This window comes from Balaenoptera borealis, assembly GCF_965194805.1.
Source record: "Balaenoptera borealis genome assembly, chromosome: 15".
NCBI classification, from domain to species: domain Eukaryota; kingdom Metazoa; phylum Chordata; class Mammalia; order Artiodactyla; family Balaenopteridae; genus Balaenoptera; species Balaenoptera borealis.
Window position 1 is genome coordinate 90,128,991 of NC_138871.1, and position 18,615 is coordinate 90,147,605.

General features: G+C 50.6%; 1 protein-coding gene across 8 annotated transcripts in view; it reads left to right on the forward strand.

Moving 5' to 3' along the window:
* EIPR1 (EARP complex and GARP complex interacting protein 1) overlaps window positions 1-18,615 on the forward strand; it is an 89,989-nt gene that overhangs the window by 62,141 nt on the left and 9,233 nt on the right. For all 8 annotated transcript variants that reach the window (XM_082356930.1, XM_082356935.1, XM_082356931.1 and 5 more), the window contains one exon: window positions 8,561-8,660. In XM_082356930.1, coding sequence (XP_082213056.1) covers window positions 8,561-8,660 — 100 coding nt within the window. The remainder of the gene's footprint in view (window positions 1-8,560; window positions 8,661-18,615) is intronic.

Consider the following 18,615-nt stretch of genomic DNA (forward strand, 5'->3'; position numbering starts at 1 on the left):
AAGGGTCTTTCCCAGAGCACGCAGGGCAGACATATACCGTTGTATCCAGTGGGATAGTTTAGGAGAATGTATGTTTTGAAGTTCTGTTTGTGATTATTTAAACTTGAGGTTTAAATAATTAAAAAATGTAAACCCGAAGGACCACTAATTCTGCCTGGAGAATTTTAAACTATAGTCGATTTTTCTTCTGCTGTTTGAGAAAGAGGGTGTGGGAGGAGGAGGAGGAGGAGAACAGGGACAGCCAGGGCTGCTGCTTGGAATTCGGGGGGTGTTTCACGTCATAATGTGTCACGGCTCCGAGCCGACCCTGAACTTGCTGGTGAGACCCAGGAGCAGAAGCCTTGAGCTCCCTGGACGCGCCGCCAAGCCGCGCGGCGCCCACCCTGCCCTGCACTTGCCCTCTTCTCCCTGCCCTGGGTGGAGTCTGCAGTGAGCGGCCGCAGTGGGCCTGTGTGAACCTGGACTTCAGGGCCGGGGAGAGTCAGCCGTTCCAGGGCTGAGGGCCTGCCCTGCCCCCTGGCTCTGCCCCTCAGCCCTCGCTGGGGCACAAGGACGGGACAGGAGCCTCGCCCCAGGAGGGCCGGTGCAGCTGTGTCCATGGGCTCCGCATCCGGCCTGCGTTGTGATAGGCTCTGGGCCTCGGACGTGTCCCGCCCAGGGAGGTCTTTCTGCCCACACACTGTCCATGGCTGGATTCTTAGTGGGAGGGCGTGTTTCTGTTGATCCATGCACATGGCTGATGTGAGTGTGTAAGTGTGTGCAGGTGAGCAGTGTCAGAATAAACACAGACTTCCGATAACTAAGTCACCCAGTGCCCAAAGTTCCACACTCGTCTGTTGTCAGAAAGGGGTACCCGGCAGTGCATAAGCATGATTCTTTCACTGCACGTATCCGTGTGTCTCGGCCACAGGAAACCTTGCATCCACAGACTCAGTCAAAGCGGGCTTCCTGACTTAATGGTGTAACTCTTAAACTGATCTTTTTTTAAAATCCTTGTAGCATTTATGAAAAGCTATCTTGTGTTCTGCTGTGATTTTTTGACTTTTGAGCAGGAAGAAATTAACCAGATTGCCAAATCTGTGTATTTTAAGAGAGAGATGTATAAACTGGGGAAATAATATATTACATTCTTTTTGTAAAGGGTTTTCAAAATTTGACTGGTAACCACTCATATAATCACGAATGACTTAATAGATTTGTTTCTGCCTTGGGGTTTTCCCTTTTTCAGTAAAGTAGTGACTGTGGGTTTCGGAATGCCCTGGGAACTAGTGGTCCTGGCCGAGCCCTCGTGCGCTGGATCTTTGGTTTCCGCAGCATGTGGCAGCCGTCTCCCACCTGTCGTGTTGGGGTGGCTTCCGTCCTCTGGGCAGTTATGCTGCCCTGACGACCCCACTTCCCACCCGAAGAGGCTGCAGGGAATAGGTAGGATACGTCAGTTATGTGAATGGAAATTAATTTTATATTGAGGTTGTTTTAAGAGTTTCTCAGTGTCCTTTGAGTGTCCTCACCCCAGGTGCCAAAACCCAGAGTGTGAATCATTCATTTTGGAGTCACTTACCTGAAGAAGAGAAGTGTGTGTTTTGTTTGATCAGCAAGAAACCTGCCAGATGAGAACCATTGTTCCTGCCGTTAGGTCCGTGTTAACTGCCTCAAAGAAGTTTAGATTTGTTTTTAATTTGGGTATATTTGCAGAAATGGCCGTTTTCTTGTGTTTTCTCTCAGTGATTACGAAGGGACATAGAGTACGTATATTAGGTGTATGCTACTTTGTTCAGGACTTGTTAATATAATTTTATGTCCGCTCACATTCACAGGTAGAGTGGGATGAAGCCGAAACGTGGATGATTTTTGTGAACAAAGAAGTAAACTTAGTTTGGAGTAGCAAGTATGGCAGAAATTCTGGGTTATTTTCTTATGTTTATAGCGCTAGTTTCATGGTGATGAACCGTGATGCAATAGAATTTCCTTTTTGCTTTTGCACTTTGCATACTCCACTTATTCCAAACACTCGTGATCATAGGGGTTGCTCCCTGTAAACTCACCACACTTACTTTCAGATGTGTCGCCCTGGGTAGACAATAAATAGCAGCTTTGCTCAGCAGTTAGGTCCCATGTGATACATGGCGTCTCATTTGGCGGCAGTGCTATGTGCACCTTGGGGACCCTCTTCTTTAGGAGGGATCCCGCTCCCATGGCTGTGTCGACTGTCCCGGGTTGATCCCACCCGGAGAAGAACACACAGAATTGGTTTGTTGCAGCTTCCACGGGAGCAGGAGTTATAGGACAAAAGGCACATATATGAAAGGAATGAGGTGAGAGAAACTAAGAGCTGGGAAGCCAGGGTGAGGCTGACAAGGCGGGAGGCGAGGGTCTGGGCGCATCTCGCTGGCGGTAATCGTGCGGGACTGTCCACATCAGGGACTGTCACCGATCGGGACCCACCATCACCCCGCTCGGTGGCCTGGAAAGTGCACCTAGTTTTACTGGTTCATCCTCAGTCCTGCTTACGCTTGATGCATCTTTCAGTCACCCCCCTCTGTGTGTACGTGCGGGGTTTTGTCTGTTTTTTCTTATCATTCCTAATAGTGAGCTGCCCAGACTCACCCCTAATGTTGGGGTTGGCAGACGCACGTCCCGATCAGAGCCTCCACCAGACGTGCCGGGTGCTGGGCCCCCTGGGCCCCCTCCTCGGGTGTTCAGAGCGCCTCTCCGGGCTCTGTGGTGGGGGCTGGTGGTGCGGCAGCAGTGAGACTCGGGAGCGTGTCCCATACCTGCAAACGGTGTGTTTACCTCCCCTTCCGTGCTCTCCCCGAATCCTCACACCTGCTTTAGACGGATCCCAGGAGAGAAAGTCCGTGGGCTTTCTCACCATCCCAGGATGGTTGCTGGCTTTCTCCTTAATCTAGTCTTTCTCAAGGGCAGGCAACAAACTGTTAGTGACATAACTCATGTAAGTTTTCTGAAGTACCTCTTTTTCCCTCTCCTTTTCTACTTTGGGCATCTCTGGTCATCCAAGTAAATACGGCAAGGTTAACTCCTGTAGCAGGGAAAAGGCAGACATGTGCCCTTTCCTTTCAACTGCACGTAAGTCAGAGATTACACACTTAAATCCCCTCAGAAGTAAATGGCAAATGTTCAGAGGCATGCCTTAATTCCTGAAGATTCTTCCGTGTGGATCTACCTTCCTCAGGACACATAGAGGCTGAGCATGAATGGCCCAGCTCAGGGGCAGATGTTGCATTAGTTCCAAAAAGGCCCTAACTCCAGCTTGCCCAATGCTCTGTGTGTGTGTGTGTGTGTGTGTGTGTGTGTGTGTGTATGTCTGTGTGTGTGCCTGCATGTATGTGCATGTGTGTGTGCGTGCGCATGTCTGTGACTCAGAACGAGTGACATGAGCTTTGGAGCAGACTTGGGCATCTTTCTCGCTCATCCCCCCCTTCCCCTTTGTCCGCTTATTTTGAAGCTTGGACCCGAGTCCCGGCTCTGGGGTTTGCCTGGTCTCTGCCTCACAGCAGCCAGGGCTCCGCGGGGAGCAGCGCGGGTGCCCGGAGCACAGCTGCCCGGGGGCTGGAGAGGGCTGACACTTGCCCGGCAGTGCAGGGACCTACGCGGTCCTTGAGGGGAGCCAAAGTTGGGGCTGAGATGCTGAGAGACAAAGAGAATGAGAACATGGGGAAGGCTTCCCATTTCGTGTATTGACCTGAACACGGTGCCGAGCAGAAGCCCTTGGTGCAGGGCCTGGGCACTGGGCTCTCGAGCCAAGTCACTGGTTCCTGGGTCGGTAACTGCAGACCCTGGAAGGTTCTCAGACCCCGAGCGGGGGTCACGATGCCTGGCTCGCTTTTGGACAGAGGCCACCAGAGGAAGGCCTGGGCGCTGCGGAAGGTGGGGCTGGTGACTCGGGACCCCGGCTGCTGGGCGTGAAGAGCAGACAGTTGGGCACCGTTGCGTTTGGGCGCCTTTCAGAGCAGGTGGAGAGCTGAGCTTCTGAACTCTCGCGCAAGGATGTTTTTCCCTTAAAATAAATCTCCGTGGAGTTATTTTTGGTGCATGTAAGGGTGATAATTTTAATGTTCCAGGCAAATTTCAGAGTAAGCTTTATGGCTTTTCGAAGGGAAGCTGTTGCGTTTGGGGTGGCCAGTCTTTGTTGTGGAGGGCTGTGGCACACGAGGGCACATCCAGCAGCCCTGGCCCTCCCGGTCGTCATGAAAACCCAGAAGTGCCCCCCCCCAAATACCCCTGGAGGGCAGTGCGGCCCTCAACTTAAGAGGCTCAGCTCTAACCGCATCTGATAATGTGTATCTAGGACTTGTTCAGCACCTCCTGTGTGCAGGCACTGTTCTAAATATCACCCTGATCTTCACAAACCAGTACTGTTGACTACTTGTACACTCCTGTTACCCGACTGGACAGATGAGGAAATCAAAGCACTAAGAGATTACGGCACCCAGAGCTGGGACTCAAACTCCAGCAGGCTAGCCTCAGACTCCGAGCTGACCCGCTGCACCTCACTGTTCTGGGCCATCTACCTTAGATGCCGTCTGTGTTTTTAGTTGTGTGTATGTTTTGTCTGAGTGTGTTTAGTCTTTAAAAATCCTTAATTCTGAAAAGTGAGATGTTTCTTTGGGTTAACAAGTCATCACTTTACCTTTCTGGAAGGTTCTTCCTGTGGACAAGCTTGGGGGTTGCTGCATGGAACCACTTCGCAGATGCAATTGCGTGTGTCTTGGTAAAGATGCGTGTGTCACGGGGACCAAGGCACCATAAGGGAACAGTGATGATCTGCTTTGTTTTTCCCAAGTGTGTCAGCACAGTAAGTCAGTATGATTAGCTGCTTTAACTCGAGGTGTCAGGCAGTGTTCCTTTGTCACTTTGCCTAATGGTGATATTGAAGCTAAGGAGCTGCTTAGAAATGATGAGCTCTCAGGCCTGGTCGTGACCTGTGGTTCTGGAGTCAGCCCTTGGTTGGAGCTCTCAGGCCTGGTCGTGACCTGTGGTTCTGGAGTCAGCCCTTGGTTGGAGGTCTCAGGCCTGGTCGTGACCTGTGGTTCTGGAGTCAGCGCTTGGTTGGAGGTCTCAGGCCTGGTCGTGACCTGTGGTTCTGGAGTCAGCCCTTGGTTGGAGGCTCAGCCCTGCCCTTCACAGCCACTGCACTTGGGGCAGGCCACTCAGCCTCCCAAGTCTGTCCCCTCGTCTGTGAGATGAGGAAGGGAAGGGGACTCCCGTCGTGGGTGTGGTGCAGCGGACGGAGAGGAGAACGCCGGCACCCTGCCCCGGGAGGGAGCTGCCCGTCGTGCTGCTGGAACCCTAGCCCCGGGACCCAGGGCTCCCTAGGCAGACAGCGCCCTTTCTCCCCACACATCCTCACGGGAAGTTCCGCTGGAAGGAAGGCCTGCAGTAAGACTTCAGCTTTCCGGCGGGGCTGGGACAGTGTGGGTCAGACAAGGGCTGTGCCCAGGCACTTCTGTCTCATCGAGGTCCTTCTCCACATCCGACTGAGTGCCGATGGGGCTGCATCTGCTAGGGGCCCAGATTAATAGCTCCGAGTGATTGCTCAAAGGGAAGGGCTCTGGTTTGCCTCTGGTAATTTTGTTCATGTGTATTATAAGCCTTTACAATTTTTACTTTATAACAAATGCAACAAAGCTTTACTTAAGATTTCTCATCACTTGGAGTTGAAACAACAAGTCCATTTTGAGCCTTATTCAGAGAGTTTTAGTTCCAGCAGCACTTAGAGTTTTCTGTTATTATCAGGTGCTTTCAAAAATTAGGCAGGTCCATAGCAGGGACCTGAAGAACCTTCTCCCTCTTGCCAGGTACCTCCAGAAGTCACGGAGAGGTTTTGTTGCTTGGTGTCTGTGTATGTGTGTGTGTGTGTGTGTGTGTGTGTGTGTGTGTGTGTGTGTTTTCAAAGCGTACTTCTGATGAAACATCCTCTGTAACTAAAAACGAACTGCTGATGTGCGCATGGTGGTAGCTCCTGACCTTCAGACTCGGAACGGCTGGAGTGATGCCACCGTAATGCCCTATTGGAACCATCTTTTAAAGTCATTGTGGTGCTCAGTCTGCTTATAGGTCTTTGAGGAGAGAAGTAATAGGTAGATGGTCCCAAAGATTTTCCCTTTTTCCTTTTTTGATATACATTTCCCAAGGAGAAGTGTTTTTTTTTTTTTTAACATCTTTATTGGAGTATAATTGCTTTACAATGGTGTGTTAGTTTCTGCTTTATAACAAAGTGAATCAGTTATACATATACATATGTTCCCATATCTCTTCCCTCTTGCGTCTCCCTCCCTCCCACCCTCCCTATCCAAGGAGAAGTTTTGACTTGCGTGTCAGCCTTAAGATGTTCTAAGTTACTAGTGGAAAACGTACACGTACTTAAACTGCCCAAGGATTACTTTGCTGAAATTCTTAATTCTCATTTTGTGAAAGAAAAAGCTATTTTTATGACGATTCCAGTTCCTCAGGCCTGGTACCTGAGGCCAGCTAAACTCTGAGGTTTTAGACTTTTATGGAGCACATGGCCTTGTGGCTGTGGGATGGCCCCCTCCCCTGGGGTGGGGCTGTCTTCTCCCGAGTCAGACGTCTTTATTGCTGGGCAGAGCTTGGGAAGAGGTGTGCAAGCTGGGCCTTCTCAGCTGTCACCTGCCCATTTACTGGGATAGGGCCGTGGGTGACCGTCTACCAGGACAGGGCCGTGGGTGACCGTCTACCAGGACAGGGCCGTGGGTGACCCTCTACCAGGACAGGGCCGTGGGTGACCCTCTACCAGGACAGGGCCGTGGGTGACCTTCTACCAGGACAGGGCCGTGGGTGACCTTCTACCAGGACAGGGCCGTGGGTGACCCTCTACCAGAACAGGGCCATGGGTGACCTTCTACCAGGACAGGGCTGTGGGTGACCTTCTACCAGGACAGGGCTGTGGGTGACCTTCTACCAGGACAGGGTTGTGGGTGACCTTCTACCAGGACAGGGCCGTGGGTGGCCCTTTTCTTCCCTCTCTCCCTGTTTTGCATTTTTCCTTAGTGTTCATTGTCAGTTGTCTGAACTCTACATTAAGTGTCCCCATGAAAACAGGCTACCAAGAGAAGTTCAGTCAGCTTGCTCCAAAGATGTGTCTTCAAAATTAGAATTGCCATTATCTTAACAAAATAGGAGCCACAGATTTCAGTACCAGATTTCTTGGTGTCTCTTCCAGCTATGGTGTTTCTTGTTTACTAGATATTGTGCATTTTTCTTTGTTATTATTAGAAAAGATACAGTAAGCTCTTCAATACAGGAGTGATGTACTGTGAGAGCTTTGTGTGTGTTTTTAAACTATAAATGAGAAAGAAATTGTAGTTTTGAATTACATTATTGTTGTGATAAAAGTAATAACAGCTCATTGACAGTCTTGAAGAATGGTATTAAGGAGGGGCAACCAATCAATCAGTATTGTATTCTGTGTGAAAGAGAAATTGTGAGGGTCTCTATTGATGTCTTCAATACTCACGTGTTGGAGGACGTGAAATGAAATTCTCCTCTTTATAAGCACTTAAGAATTTCATCAGGGAAGACAGAAATTCACACTTGTGATCAAACTGAAAAATTTTTGATCTCTTCATGGTTTTATCACAGAGATGATGTGATTTTTGTCTTTTGTTATTCAAATATGTATCAGTTAAGAAGGTTTTGGCTGCCGGTAACAGGACACTGTGGCTCACATAGGCTGAAACAGAAGGCTGTTATCTGACATCTCAGGCCTGGTGGGTACTTTAGGGCTGTGACCTCCCCACCCCCCGCCCCACACTGCTCTCAGCTCTGCCCTCCCAGGAGATGGCAGCGAAAGACGTGGGCATCCTCTCCAAAATCACACTGTCCACCTGTGCCTCTTCAGACCCAGCGCCCAGCAGGCCCCCTTGCGTCTCTGTGGCCAGAATTGGTCAGCTCTCCATGCCTCGGGCTCTGGGAGAACCTGTCAGCAGTGTCTCAGCTCCAGCTGCCATGGCGAAACACCACAGCTGGGGGCTTACACGACAGAAATGTTGATTTCTCACAGTTCTGGGGGCCGGAGGTCTGAGATCACGGTGCAGGTGAGGGCTCTGTTCCTGATTTGCAGACGGCTGCTTTCCCACTGTGTGTTCACATGGCAGCGAGAGAGAGACAGAGATATAGAAACGAAGACAGAGATATATAGGGAGAGAGACAGAGAAATAGACAGGGAGAGACAGAGACATACATATATAGAGAGACAGAGAGCTCAGGAAACTCTGGTGTCAGTCTGTACAAGGGCACTAATCCCATCACGGGGCCCCACCCTCCTGACCTCATTGAACCCTAATCACTTCCCAGATCACCCCACCACCCCAACACCAGGTGACTTCGGGAAAGGACACAGACATTCAGGCCACAGCAGAGTGGTAGCCTGGTACTGCACCATGTCATTGCAGAGCTGTTGACAACACTGCTGGTGACAAAGGGCCAGGCAGAGGCTTTGCTGAGGGCCATGTGTAAGAGCTCTTGGCCTCAAGGTGGGACTCTCACACGTCATGTAATGCTTGACCCCCTCCTTCCTCAGTGTCGTGTGGGAGCCCGCGGGAGACGGGAAGAGAGTCATCTCGTTGGCTGACAACCACATCCTGCTGTGGGATTTGCAGGAAAGCTCCAGCCAGGCTGTGGTAAGTAACAGGAATTACACAGTTTTGGTTTTTTGTATTTTTTTAATTTGACCTTTCAGCCAAATTCAGAATACATTTCTTGATCATATATGTTTAGAATTTTGACATTGTTTGTGAAACAATTAATGAACAGACTGAATCTTCAGTCAAAGAATTGAGTGATTGTCTCTTTCAGGCAAAAGCTGTTTGGGATTCAGGCCTCAGGGCCATGTACAAATAGGACACAGAACCCTGGACGTTGACAAAACTCCCCCCTTTGGCCATAATTTGTCCAAAAGAGTTAGCAGGATATCCAAAATTATAGTCTTCTGTTTCAAGTATAAGTCTTTTTAATGAATGGATTTTCAATGTGTATTTGGTTAAAATCACCTTTCAGGTAGGAGCAGTCATGTAGGCAAATTTCCTGGTTGTGAAAATAATGGTTGACTGTGACCCAGTGACCTTTCAGCCTGCCCTCCTTTCATTCACGTGTGTGCCCGGTCCTGAGGGTATAGCCGTCAGGCACGTCAGCCATCTGTCCACGGGGACGCTGGAGCCCTGGCCTGCACACAGGCTGTCTCTCCGTCCCGTCCCCACCCGTCCTGTCAGGCACCCACATGTCACCCTCAGATCCTGCCACCGAGGCTGAGAGTAGCTGTCTCCACAAGTTCCCAACCAGAAGGTTACGTCTCTCTCAACAGGCCTTGTTCGTTCCCAGACCTGTTTAATATTTAGCAGCAACCTTCTTGGGAACCGGTTTGGCTTTCAAATATTCATCACTTTGAATGCTTTGTCCGTCATAGAGTAAATACTCTGCCAATTGGTATATTTTCATATATGATCTCTTAAAGTTTCCTCTTATAAAATGTGTTTTTTACATGCATTCATAATTTCATTGCATTTGCATGTCAAAGCGACAACTTTAGAGAGAAAACCAAGACATTTGAAATGAAAGCTTCTAATGCAACCCACTCAGTTGGGCCTGGGGCCCAACTGCCACGGGCTCACGGATGGTGTCTCTTGGACAGGTTTCTTCAGTGAGCTTGCATCTCACCTTATCCACTTGTTCCCGGGATGCATGGTCAGCACTTTCCAATCGTGGTACCCACAGTGTTCGTAAAGCCTGTCTTCACCCTCTGGGTGAAGAGATGCGTGAGTGATGATTTATCACTGTCAACACGTGACCCAGAAGGCAGACCCTTCACAGTATGGGGTGTCCTGTCGGAGTCTTAAAGCTACATCATCAGAAGCGTGTCTCCCAGGCTTCAATGTGAGCTTAAGAGTATAATACTTCAGAAAAGAAATCACTATTTTTATTAAAATTAAAAAAAAAAAAAAAAAGGCACATCTCTGTATCATGGAGTAGAACACAAATTTCACCCAGACTTTCAAGCTCAAGCAGGGAACTCGAAGGAAACTGGCTGCCTCCGGTTGTCCTCGTGGTGGCCCCCGCAGGTCTGGGCAGACACTTGCACAGTCCCCCACCTTCCAGGGGGACTTGCGAGGCCGTCTGGGCCAGAGTCCAGGGGCCCCTCCCGTCCCCTAACTCCAGCCTACCTCTCGGTGGGGTGTTCCTCCAGAGCGCACCTGAGGACAGAAAGGGACAGTGCTTTCCTATGGACGTGCCGGGGCTCGAGGCAGGCTCGGGGCGGGGAGCCTGGGCCTGGTCCAGAGGGTGCTTGGAGCCGCTGAGCGGCTGCCGCCCCGCCCAGCAGGAGGCACCAAGAGGAGCCGCTGGCGTTAGGATTCGGTGGCTCCGGGGGCCCCGACTTTGCGGGCCCCGTCCTGTCATCAAAGCATGAACACTTCTTCAGACCCTCAGTCGTCTCAAAATGATTTTATGGTGGGGTGATTAATCTGTACCTTATTTTCTGCAGAGACCAATTTCGTTTTCTCTCCCCCTTTTTTATCTGCTGTCAGCAGTTCTGTCGATACCACTTTGCGACCCTCGGCTGGAGTATTTAATACTGAAACCTTCCTATCGATTTCGACCATCTTCATACCCGGCTCCTCAATTTTTTTTCTTATTGTCTGAGGATATTGCCTTCTGCGGTGAATCTAATCTTATGCTCACTGCATCATTACCTTTTGCAATTAAATTGGAGGCTCTCTGCCATTTATAATCGTTAGTGGAGCCCAGGGGAGGCCTGGGGCGGAGGTTTCATGGGGTCCTGGACCCCGATGAAGGCCAAGGCAGAGCCTCCCTGTTTGGGTCTGTGCGCGTGCATCTCTGGGTTCTAGCTCCTTTCACTGGCTGTGGAAAGAAGCAGCTTCTCCTGAGGTGCAGGGACGGCAGAGCGGGAGGAAGGGGGCCCGGTGTCACCCACTCAAGGTGCAGGCCTGGGGGCAGTTGCCCACAGGAGCACTTCTCTGAAGGGAGAGAACAGGTTTCAGGGGCACAGTGTGTTTTCAGAAATTTCTAGTCCAAGGTTTACAGCGTACCACAGGAGGCCCGAGCAGAAATTTCTAGTCCACGGTTTGCAGCGTACCACGGGAGGCCCGAGCAGACATTTCTAGTCCACGGTTTGCAGCGTACCACGGGAGGCCCGAGCAGACATTTCTAGTCCACGGTTTGCAGCGTACCACGGGAGGCCCGAGCAGACATTTCTAGTCCACGGTTTGCAGCGTACCACGGGAGGCCCGAGCAGACATTTCTAGTCCACGGTTTGCAGCGTACCACGGGAGGCCCGAGCAGACATTTCTAGTCCACGGTTTGCAGCGTACCACGGGAGGCCCGAGCAGACATCTCTAGTCCACGGTTTGCAGCGTACCACGGGAGGCCCGAGCAGACATCTCTAGTCCACGGTTTGCAGCGTACCACGGGAGGCCCGAGCAGACATCTCTAGTCCACGGTTTGCAGCGTACCACGGGAGGCCCGAGCAGACATCTCTAGTCCACGGTTTGCAGCGTACCACGGGAGGCCCGAGCAGACATCTCTAGTCCACGGTTTGCAGCGTACCACGGGAGGCCCGAGCACCGGCAGATGCGGCAGCAGGTGGTGACCGGAGAGCCATTCCACGCAGCCGTGCCCGCTGAGCCCGGAGCACAGAGCGTGCTTGCTGTCTGGGGACAGAGCACTGGGCGGAGGCTGAGCCCCTCGGGGCCAGGGCAGGGGTGGGGCGGGCCTGGTGGTGCGGCCCGGGCTCCCCGCTTCCTCGCCCATGGCCCTACCTCCCCTGGCTTCCTGGGCTCCGAGTGTGGCCTCAGAGAGGAGGGAGGCTTGCTCAGTGGGCCCCGGTCAGACCCCGCAGCGCGGTCCCGGCAGGCTGGGTGCCCGCAGTGCAGCCAAGGCCACGTGGCCCCGCCTGGGGGCTCGTCTCTGCCTCGCCCTGATGGTCGTGGACACGCCCATCCTGCGGACGCCCCAGGACCAGGGCCTCACTCCCGCCCCCCAGACAGCAGGGGTCTGGACAGAAGCCCTAGATGAGGGTGCGTTTCTGTCGCTCAAGCCCCTGGTCCCGCTGGGGAAGCAGGTCCTGGTGTTGCCTGCCTTCTTACTTGCAGGCTGAGGTTTTTCTCTTTTCAACAGACTTTATCTTTTAGAGCAGTTTTAGGCTCACAGCACATCTGCGGGGAAAGTGCAGGGATTCCCCATCCCTCCCCGCTCAGCCCCCGGCAGACGGGGCAGTCACTGTAGTGACGAGCCCACGCTGACCTGTGGCCGTGCGTCTGCGGATTTGGACACGTGTGCTGACATGTATCCACCATCACAGATTCAGACAGGGTGTCTTCACTGCCCTAAAAATCCTCTGCTCCGCTAGCCCTCCCTCCCTCTAAGCCTGTGGCAACCACTGATATTTCTACTGCGCCTGCAGTTCTGCCTCTTGAAGAGTGTCCTAGAGCTGGGGTCATACAGGGTGTAGCTTTTACAGGCCGGCTTCTTTCTCTAGTCATTGCATGTAAGGTTCCTCCGTGGCTTTTCATGGCCTGACTGTTCGTGTGTTTTTAGCGCTGAGAGATATTACATTGTCTGCAAGCTTCTTCATTTTGATAAAGTTCAGTGTGTGAGTTTTACAGATTGTGCCTTGGGTGTCAGGTCTGAGGACTCTGAACAGCCTTGGATCTTGAAGGTTTTCTCCTGTGTTTTCCCTAAGGGTTTTACAGTTTGCATTTTACATTTCAGCCATGGTCCATCATGAATCGGTGTTGGCAGACAATGGCTGTACCCTCTCTGGGGGCTCAGGCGAGGACAGAGTCTCGGGGCCTTCGCTGTCCTGGGTGGGGTGTCTGTCTGGAGCAGAGCAGTTGTCGAGAAGTTCCCTGTCTCTCGGGGCTGCCCTTCCTGGCCCCTGGGCTGCAGGGAGCAGCGTTCCTGGAGCTTTGGGGGTCTGTCCCCAGGGGTGTTTCTGTGTTGGGGCCCATGCGGGAGAGAAGACACAGACCCTCGACACTGTGTGTTCCTCGTGCCCCAGGGCCCTCCCTGGTCAGCCTGTTCCCCACCTGTGTTTGTTCTGTGTATAAAGGCCCGGGTTTTTGCTGCACTTGGTGGGAGCTATAAAGAAAAGTGCATCCGCCCTCCCAGCCGCAGACGTCCCTGAAGGGAATTTGAAGGTCACAGCCCTCCTCTGGGCTCTTCACTTCCCTCCCCACGATGTCTGTGATGCCCGAGGGCGTGACAGCTCTTGCCTCTAACGAGAGAGGAAAGTCCTGCCGCCCCAGGTGCCTGGGGGACATCGCTGGCTGGGGGCTGATGAGGGGCCACGGGGGCTCCCTGGACCCACTGTGCAGGCGTAGCCAGGACCCACTGAGGCTGCAACAGCCCGCCCTTGCTCACTCATTTTAAAGTAGCTCCTTTAAAGAGAGGCACAGACCTCGGATCGTGTAATTTGACCCCTCGCTTCACAGGTGAGAAGAGTGAGGCTCAGGAAGCAAGGGACTTTCTGAAGGCGGCCTGGGTGACAGATGTGGGTCTGCAGTCCAGGCCCGCTCTGCCCCATCGTCCCGCAGAGGCGTGTACTGAGGGCCTCTCGTGCACACGTGCCCAGCCGGCCCTCCTGCAGAGCTTGCGCTTGGAATCGGCGTGTCTTGGCTGGGCAGCAGCATTTTGTCCTGTGAGCGTGGGTTAGACTTTGGGAGCCAGTCAGAGTTATCTGCAGCAGAATCTAGTGAATAAGATAGTTAAGCAAGCCTTACAATGTAAAGCGAGTTAGTGGAAACCGTGTGCAAACTCTCTGAAAACTGGTTTTCCTTCTTTCTTTTTTTTTTTTTCATTTTTATTGGAGGATAGTTGATTTACAATGTTGTGTTAGTTTCAGGTGTACAGCAAAGTGAATCAGCTATACATATATCTACTCTTTTAAAAATTTTTTTAGATTCTTCTTCCGTATAGGCCATTACAGAGTATTGAGTAGAGTTCCCTGTGCTACACAGTAGGTACTAACTAGTTATCTTTTTTTTTTATTGGGGTATAGTTGCTTTACAATGTTGTGTTAGTTTCTGCTGTACAACGAAGTGAATCAGCTATATGTATACATATATCCCCTCCCTCTTGAACCTCCCTCCCCTCCCATCCCGCCCATGTAGGTTATCACAGAGCACCGAGCTGAGCTCCCTGTGCTATACAGCAGGTTCCCACTAGCTATCTGTTTTACACATGGTAGTGTATGTATGTCAGTCCTAATCTCCCAATTTGTCCCACCCTCCCCTTCCCCCCTCCGTGTCCACATGTCTGTTTTCTACGTCTGTGTCTATTCCTGCCCTGCAGATAGGTTCATCTGTACCATTTTTCTAGATTCCACATACATGCATTAATATATGATATTAGTTTTTCTCTTTCTGACTTACTTCACTCTGTATGACAGCCTCTAGGTCCATCCACATCTCTACAGAAGACCCAATTTTGTTCCTTTTTATGGTTGCGTAATATTCCATTGTATATATGTACCACGTCTTCTTTATCCATTCATCCATTGATGGACACTTAGGTTGTTTCCGTGTCCTGGCTATTGTAAATAGTGCTGCAGTGAACATTGGGGTACATGACTCTTTTTGAATTATGGTTTTCTCAGGGTGTATGCCCAGTAGTGGGATTGCTGGGTCATATGGTAGTTCTATTCTTAGTTTTCTTTTTCTTTTTTTCTTAGTTTTTTAAGGCACCTCCATACTATTCTCCATAGTGGCTGTATCAATTTACATTCCCACTAACAGTGCAAGAGGGTTCCCTTTCTCCACACCCTCTCCAGCATTTACTGTTTGTAGATTTTTTGATGATGGCCATTCTGACTGGTGTGAGGTGATACCTCATTGTAGTTTTGATTTGCATTTCTCTAATAATTAGTGATGTTGAGCATCTCTTGATGTGCCTCTTGGCTAGCTGTATGTCTTCTTTGGAGAAATGTCTATTTAGGTTTTCTGCCCATTTTTGGATTGGGTTGTTTGTTTTTTTGATATTGAGCACATGAGCTGTTTGTATATTTTGGAGATTAATCCCTTGTCAGTTGCTTCATTTGCAAATATTTTCTACCATTCTGAGGGTTGTCTTTTCGTCTCGTTTATGGTTTTCTTTGCTGTGCAAAAGCTCTTAAGTTTCATTAGGTCCCATTTGTTTATTTTTGTTTTTATTTTCATTACTCTAGGAGGTGGGTCAAAAAAGATCTTGCTGTGATTTATGTCAAAGAGTGTTCTTCCTATGTTTTTCTCTAGGAGTTTTATAATGTCTGGCCTTACATTTAGGTCTTTAATCCATTTTGAGTTTATTTCTGTGTGTGGTGTTAGGGAGTATTCTAATTTCATTCTTTTACATGTAGCTGTCCAGTTTTCCCAGCACCACTTATTGAAGAGACTGTCTTTTCTCCATTGTATATTCTTGTCTCCTTTGTCATAGATTAGGCTACCATAGGTGCGTGGGTTTATCTCTGGGTTTTCTATCCTGTATCATTGATCTATATTTCTGTTTTTGTGCCAGTACCGTACTGTCTTGATTACTGTAGCTTTGTAGTATGGTCTGAAGTCAGGGAGCCTGATTCCTCCAGCTCCATTTTTCTTTCTCAAGATTGCTTTGGCTCTTTGGGGTCTTTTGTGTTTCCATACAAATTTGGTATATAGTAGCATGTATTTGTCAGTCCCAATCTCCCAATTTATCCCTCCCCTGCCTTATCCCCTGGTAATCATAAGTTTGTTTTCTACATCCGTGACTCTACTTCTGTTTTGTAAATAAGTTCATTTGTACTCTTTTTTTTAGATTCCACATATAAGTGATATCATATGATATTTGTCTTTCTGTGTCTTACTTACTTCTCAGTATAACATCTAGGTCCATCCATGTTGCTGCAAATGGCATTATTTTGTTCTTTTTTAATGGCTGAGTAATATTCCATTGTGTGTGTATATATACCACAACTTCTTTATCCATTCCTCTGTTCATGGACAGAAAACTGGTTTTCTTGTGCGACTCATAAAAAGGTATTCCAAAATATTTTGAGCGGTGTCTGCATTGTTACCATAATAATACCTTTAGAGCCACAGCTCTCAGACAGCAGTCATTTGAATTTATGTTTTAGGATATTTGTTTTAAAAAAAGAAGCCATGACCTCTAAGAAAACATGGATTTAGTAACATGTCTTAATATCATAGCTTAATAGCTGCATATGCCTTTTGGTTTTGTAAATATTGGAGACAATGAGTAGTTTTTAATCTTCCAGGTGGATCTTGGAAAAAATCATTAGATGCAGAATGGGCTGAACGGAGGTGTTTAGCTAGGAAGTGTTTCCTGAGCTCGCAAAAGACTTCTTTCTATAAGATAGAGTAAATGTACATTTAGAAACTAAGAGTGTGTGAGAAAAAGCAGCTGCTGAGCTGGGAGGGCTGACGTGCTTGTCACTGACATTGGGGTTGAATGCCTGCCGTGGCCACACATCCTGGGGTGTGACAAATACGGAGATATTGTCTCTGCTTTTTTGTAGTTTGCCACCAGTTACAGGGGCTGTAGTGTGCAGATGAGCCTTTAATTCAGATGTTCAGGTTTTCCTGGAATAGGCTGGGGCAGGCGTGGGCCAGCGGCTAAGGGGACGTGGGGGACTGGGGACACGTGGACACAGGAGAAACACTGACAGTTGAGTCAAGTCCCACTCACAGTGTGACCTTGGGCGAGTTGCTTGGCCGTCCAAGCCCCAGCGTCCACATCTGTAGAGTAGGGCAGTTTAACAGTAACATTATGTGAGGACAACATCCCCCATGGTGCCTGGTGCGCTGGGAGTGGTCGATACAGGCCTGATGGAGGGATGCATGGATGCGTGGACGGATTAAGCGGCTAGAATACGCGGTCTCCACAAGTGGATTACAACTGAGCATCGGGCATCGTGGGTGTGTCGGTTAGAATGCATTTGGCTGCAGGACTTAAGAAGTGACTTAGATAAAGAGGAGGTTTAATCATCTGCTGTAACAAGAAACGTGGAAACAAAGCCCCTCTGGGGTTGGTTAATTCAGTGTCTCAACAGCAGAGGACCCAGATACTCTGCATGTTTCTGCTCTGCCATGTCCACGTGTCACTGCTGTCCCCCGTCATGACCGCAAGGTGACTGCAGCGGTTCCAGGCATCACATCCAGATTCCCACCACATCCACAAGGAGAAAGCAGATTTCCTTCCCACGTCTCCCTTGGTTTGTAAGGAAAGCCTTTCCTGGAAGTCCCTCTGTGCCCTTTTCAGGCACGACTGTGTGTCCAGGTCTAAACCCGTCTTTGGCAAGGGGAGCAAGCCCGTCAGCCCTGGCTCAGGGCCGTCTCAGTCCCTGGGGGCTCTGCGGGGTCTGACGGGAAGAGAGGCTCCGGTGGTGGTGGCGTCTGCTGTGTGACAAACTGCTGTCTCCCGGCAGCTTGGGCCGGGGCACGCGGTGGACTTGCCCGTGTGGACACTTTATGTCTCCTACGCTCGAAAAGCTGCAGCCCTGCTGTTGCTTCGCCGAGGCTCTCCTTCCAGAGTGGGTGCGGTGGCACTCGCTGTCCCCTCTGGTCCGGCATCACCCTCGGTGCTGAGGAGCACGTGCTTGGTCCCGCGTCCTCTTGGCCTGCCCCTCCCCAGGTCTGGTCCCCTGTCGGCGCCGTGGGGCTTGGTGGCAGTGGGTGCAGCTTTGGTCTTTGGAAACCTCCTGCCTCCCTTGAACTGCTCTGAAGCTTCCAGTCACAGCATTTTGTTCATAGAAGGCTCCTCTCTCGCTCTTGTCCTGCACCGGTTACTCCTTCAGAGAGGATCTGGGGAGCCTTTAATCATTCCTTCTGGACTGGGAAGCACTGAATATTTCTCTTTAATGCTGGGAAGCGGAGTACCGTGTGCATCGCACCCTCTGGAGTTCTTGCTGAGTTCTGTCTCTGTGTCACCAGGAAACCAGAAAAAGTGATTGATTAACCTTACAACTTGCACCATGCTGGCTGCCCTGGGTAGCACCTTAAAAATGGATGGTGAGATCTCTTCCAGGTTTTCATTAAAATCTACCTTGCAGACCTCTCGGCACCTGTGGGCATGGCGTTTCGTTGCCCTGGTGTTTCCTGCACTAGGGTGTGCAGTGGAGCTGGAGCTGGAGCTGGTCCTGTTCTGCACCACGGCTGTGTGGCCTAGGGCGAGGCACCTACCCTCTCTGTGAAGTAGGGGGCTGGGCAGGGGCCGTCTCTCAGCTGCTGAGTTTATTCGGAGTCTCCACTGCCTCAGGTTAACACCTTATCAGTTATCTGTGCTTCCTAACAAATGACCACCCAGCTAGCGCTTCCCACTGCCCGCCGCGGCCATCACGTGGTTTCTGCGGGGACAGTCAAGAGTCTGCAACCTCGAGTCTCTGTGAGGCCGCAGGCCAGGTGTCGGTGGGGCTGGGGTCTCATCCGAGGGCTCTACCGGGAGGACCTGCTCCCGAGCTCACGGGCGTGTTTGTGGCAGGATGCGGTTGGACCCAGGGCCTGGCTTCCTCGCGGGCTGTTCCTCAGTGTGGGTTTTGGAAGCAGACCGTGCTTGTTAAGTTTTGCTGGTTTACCTTCTGCTGGAGCCCTGATG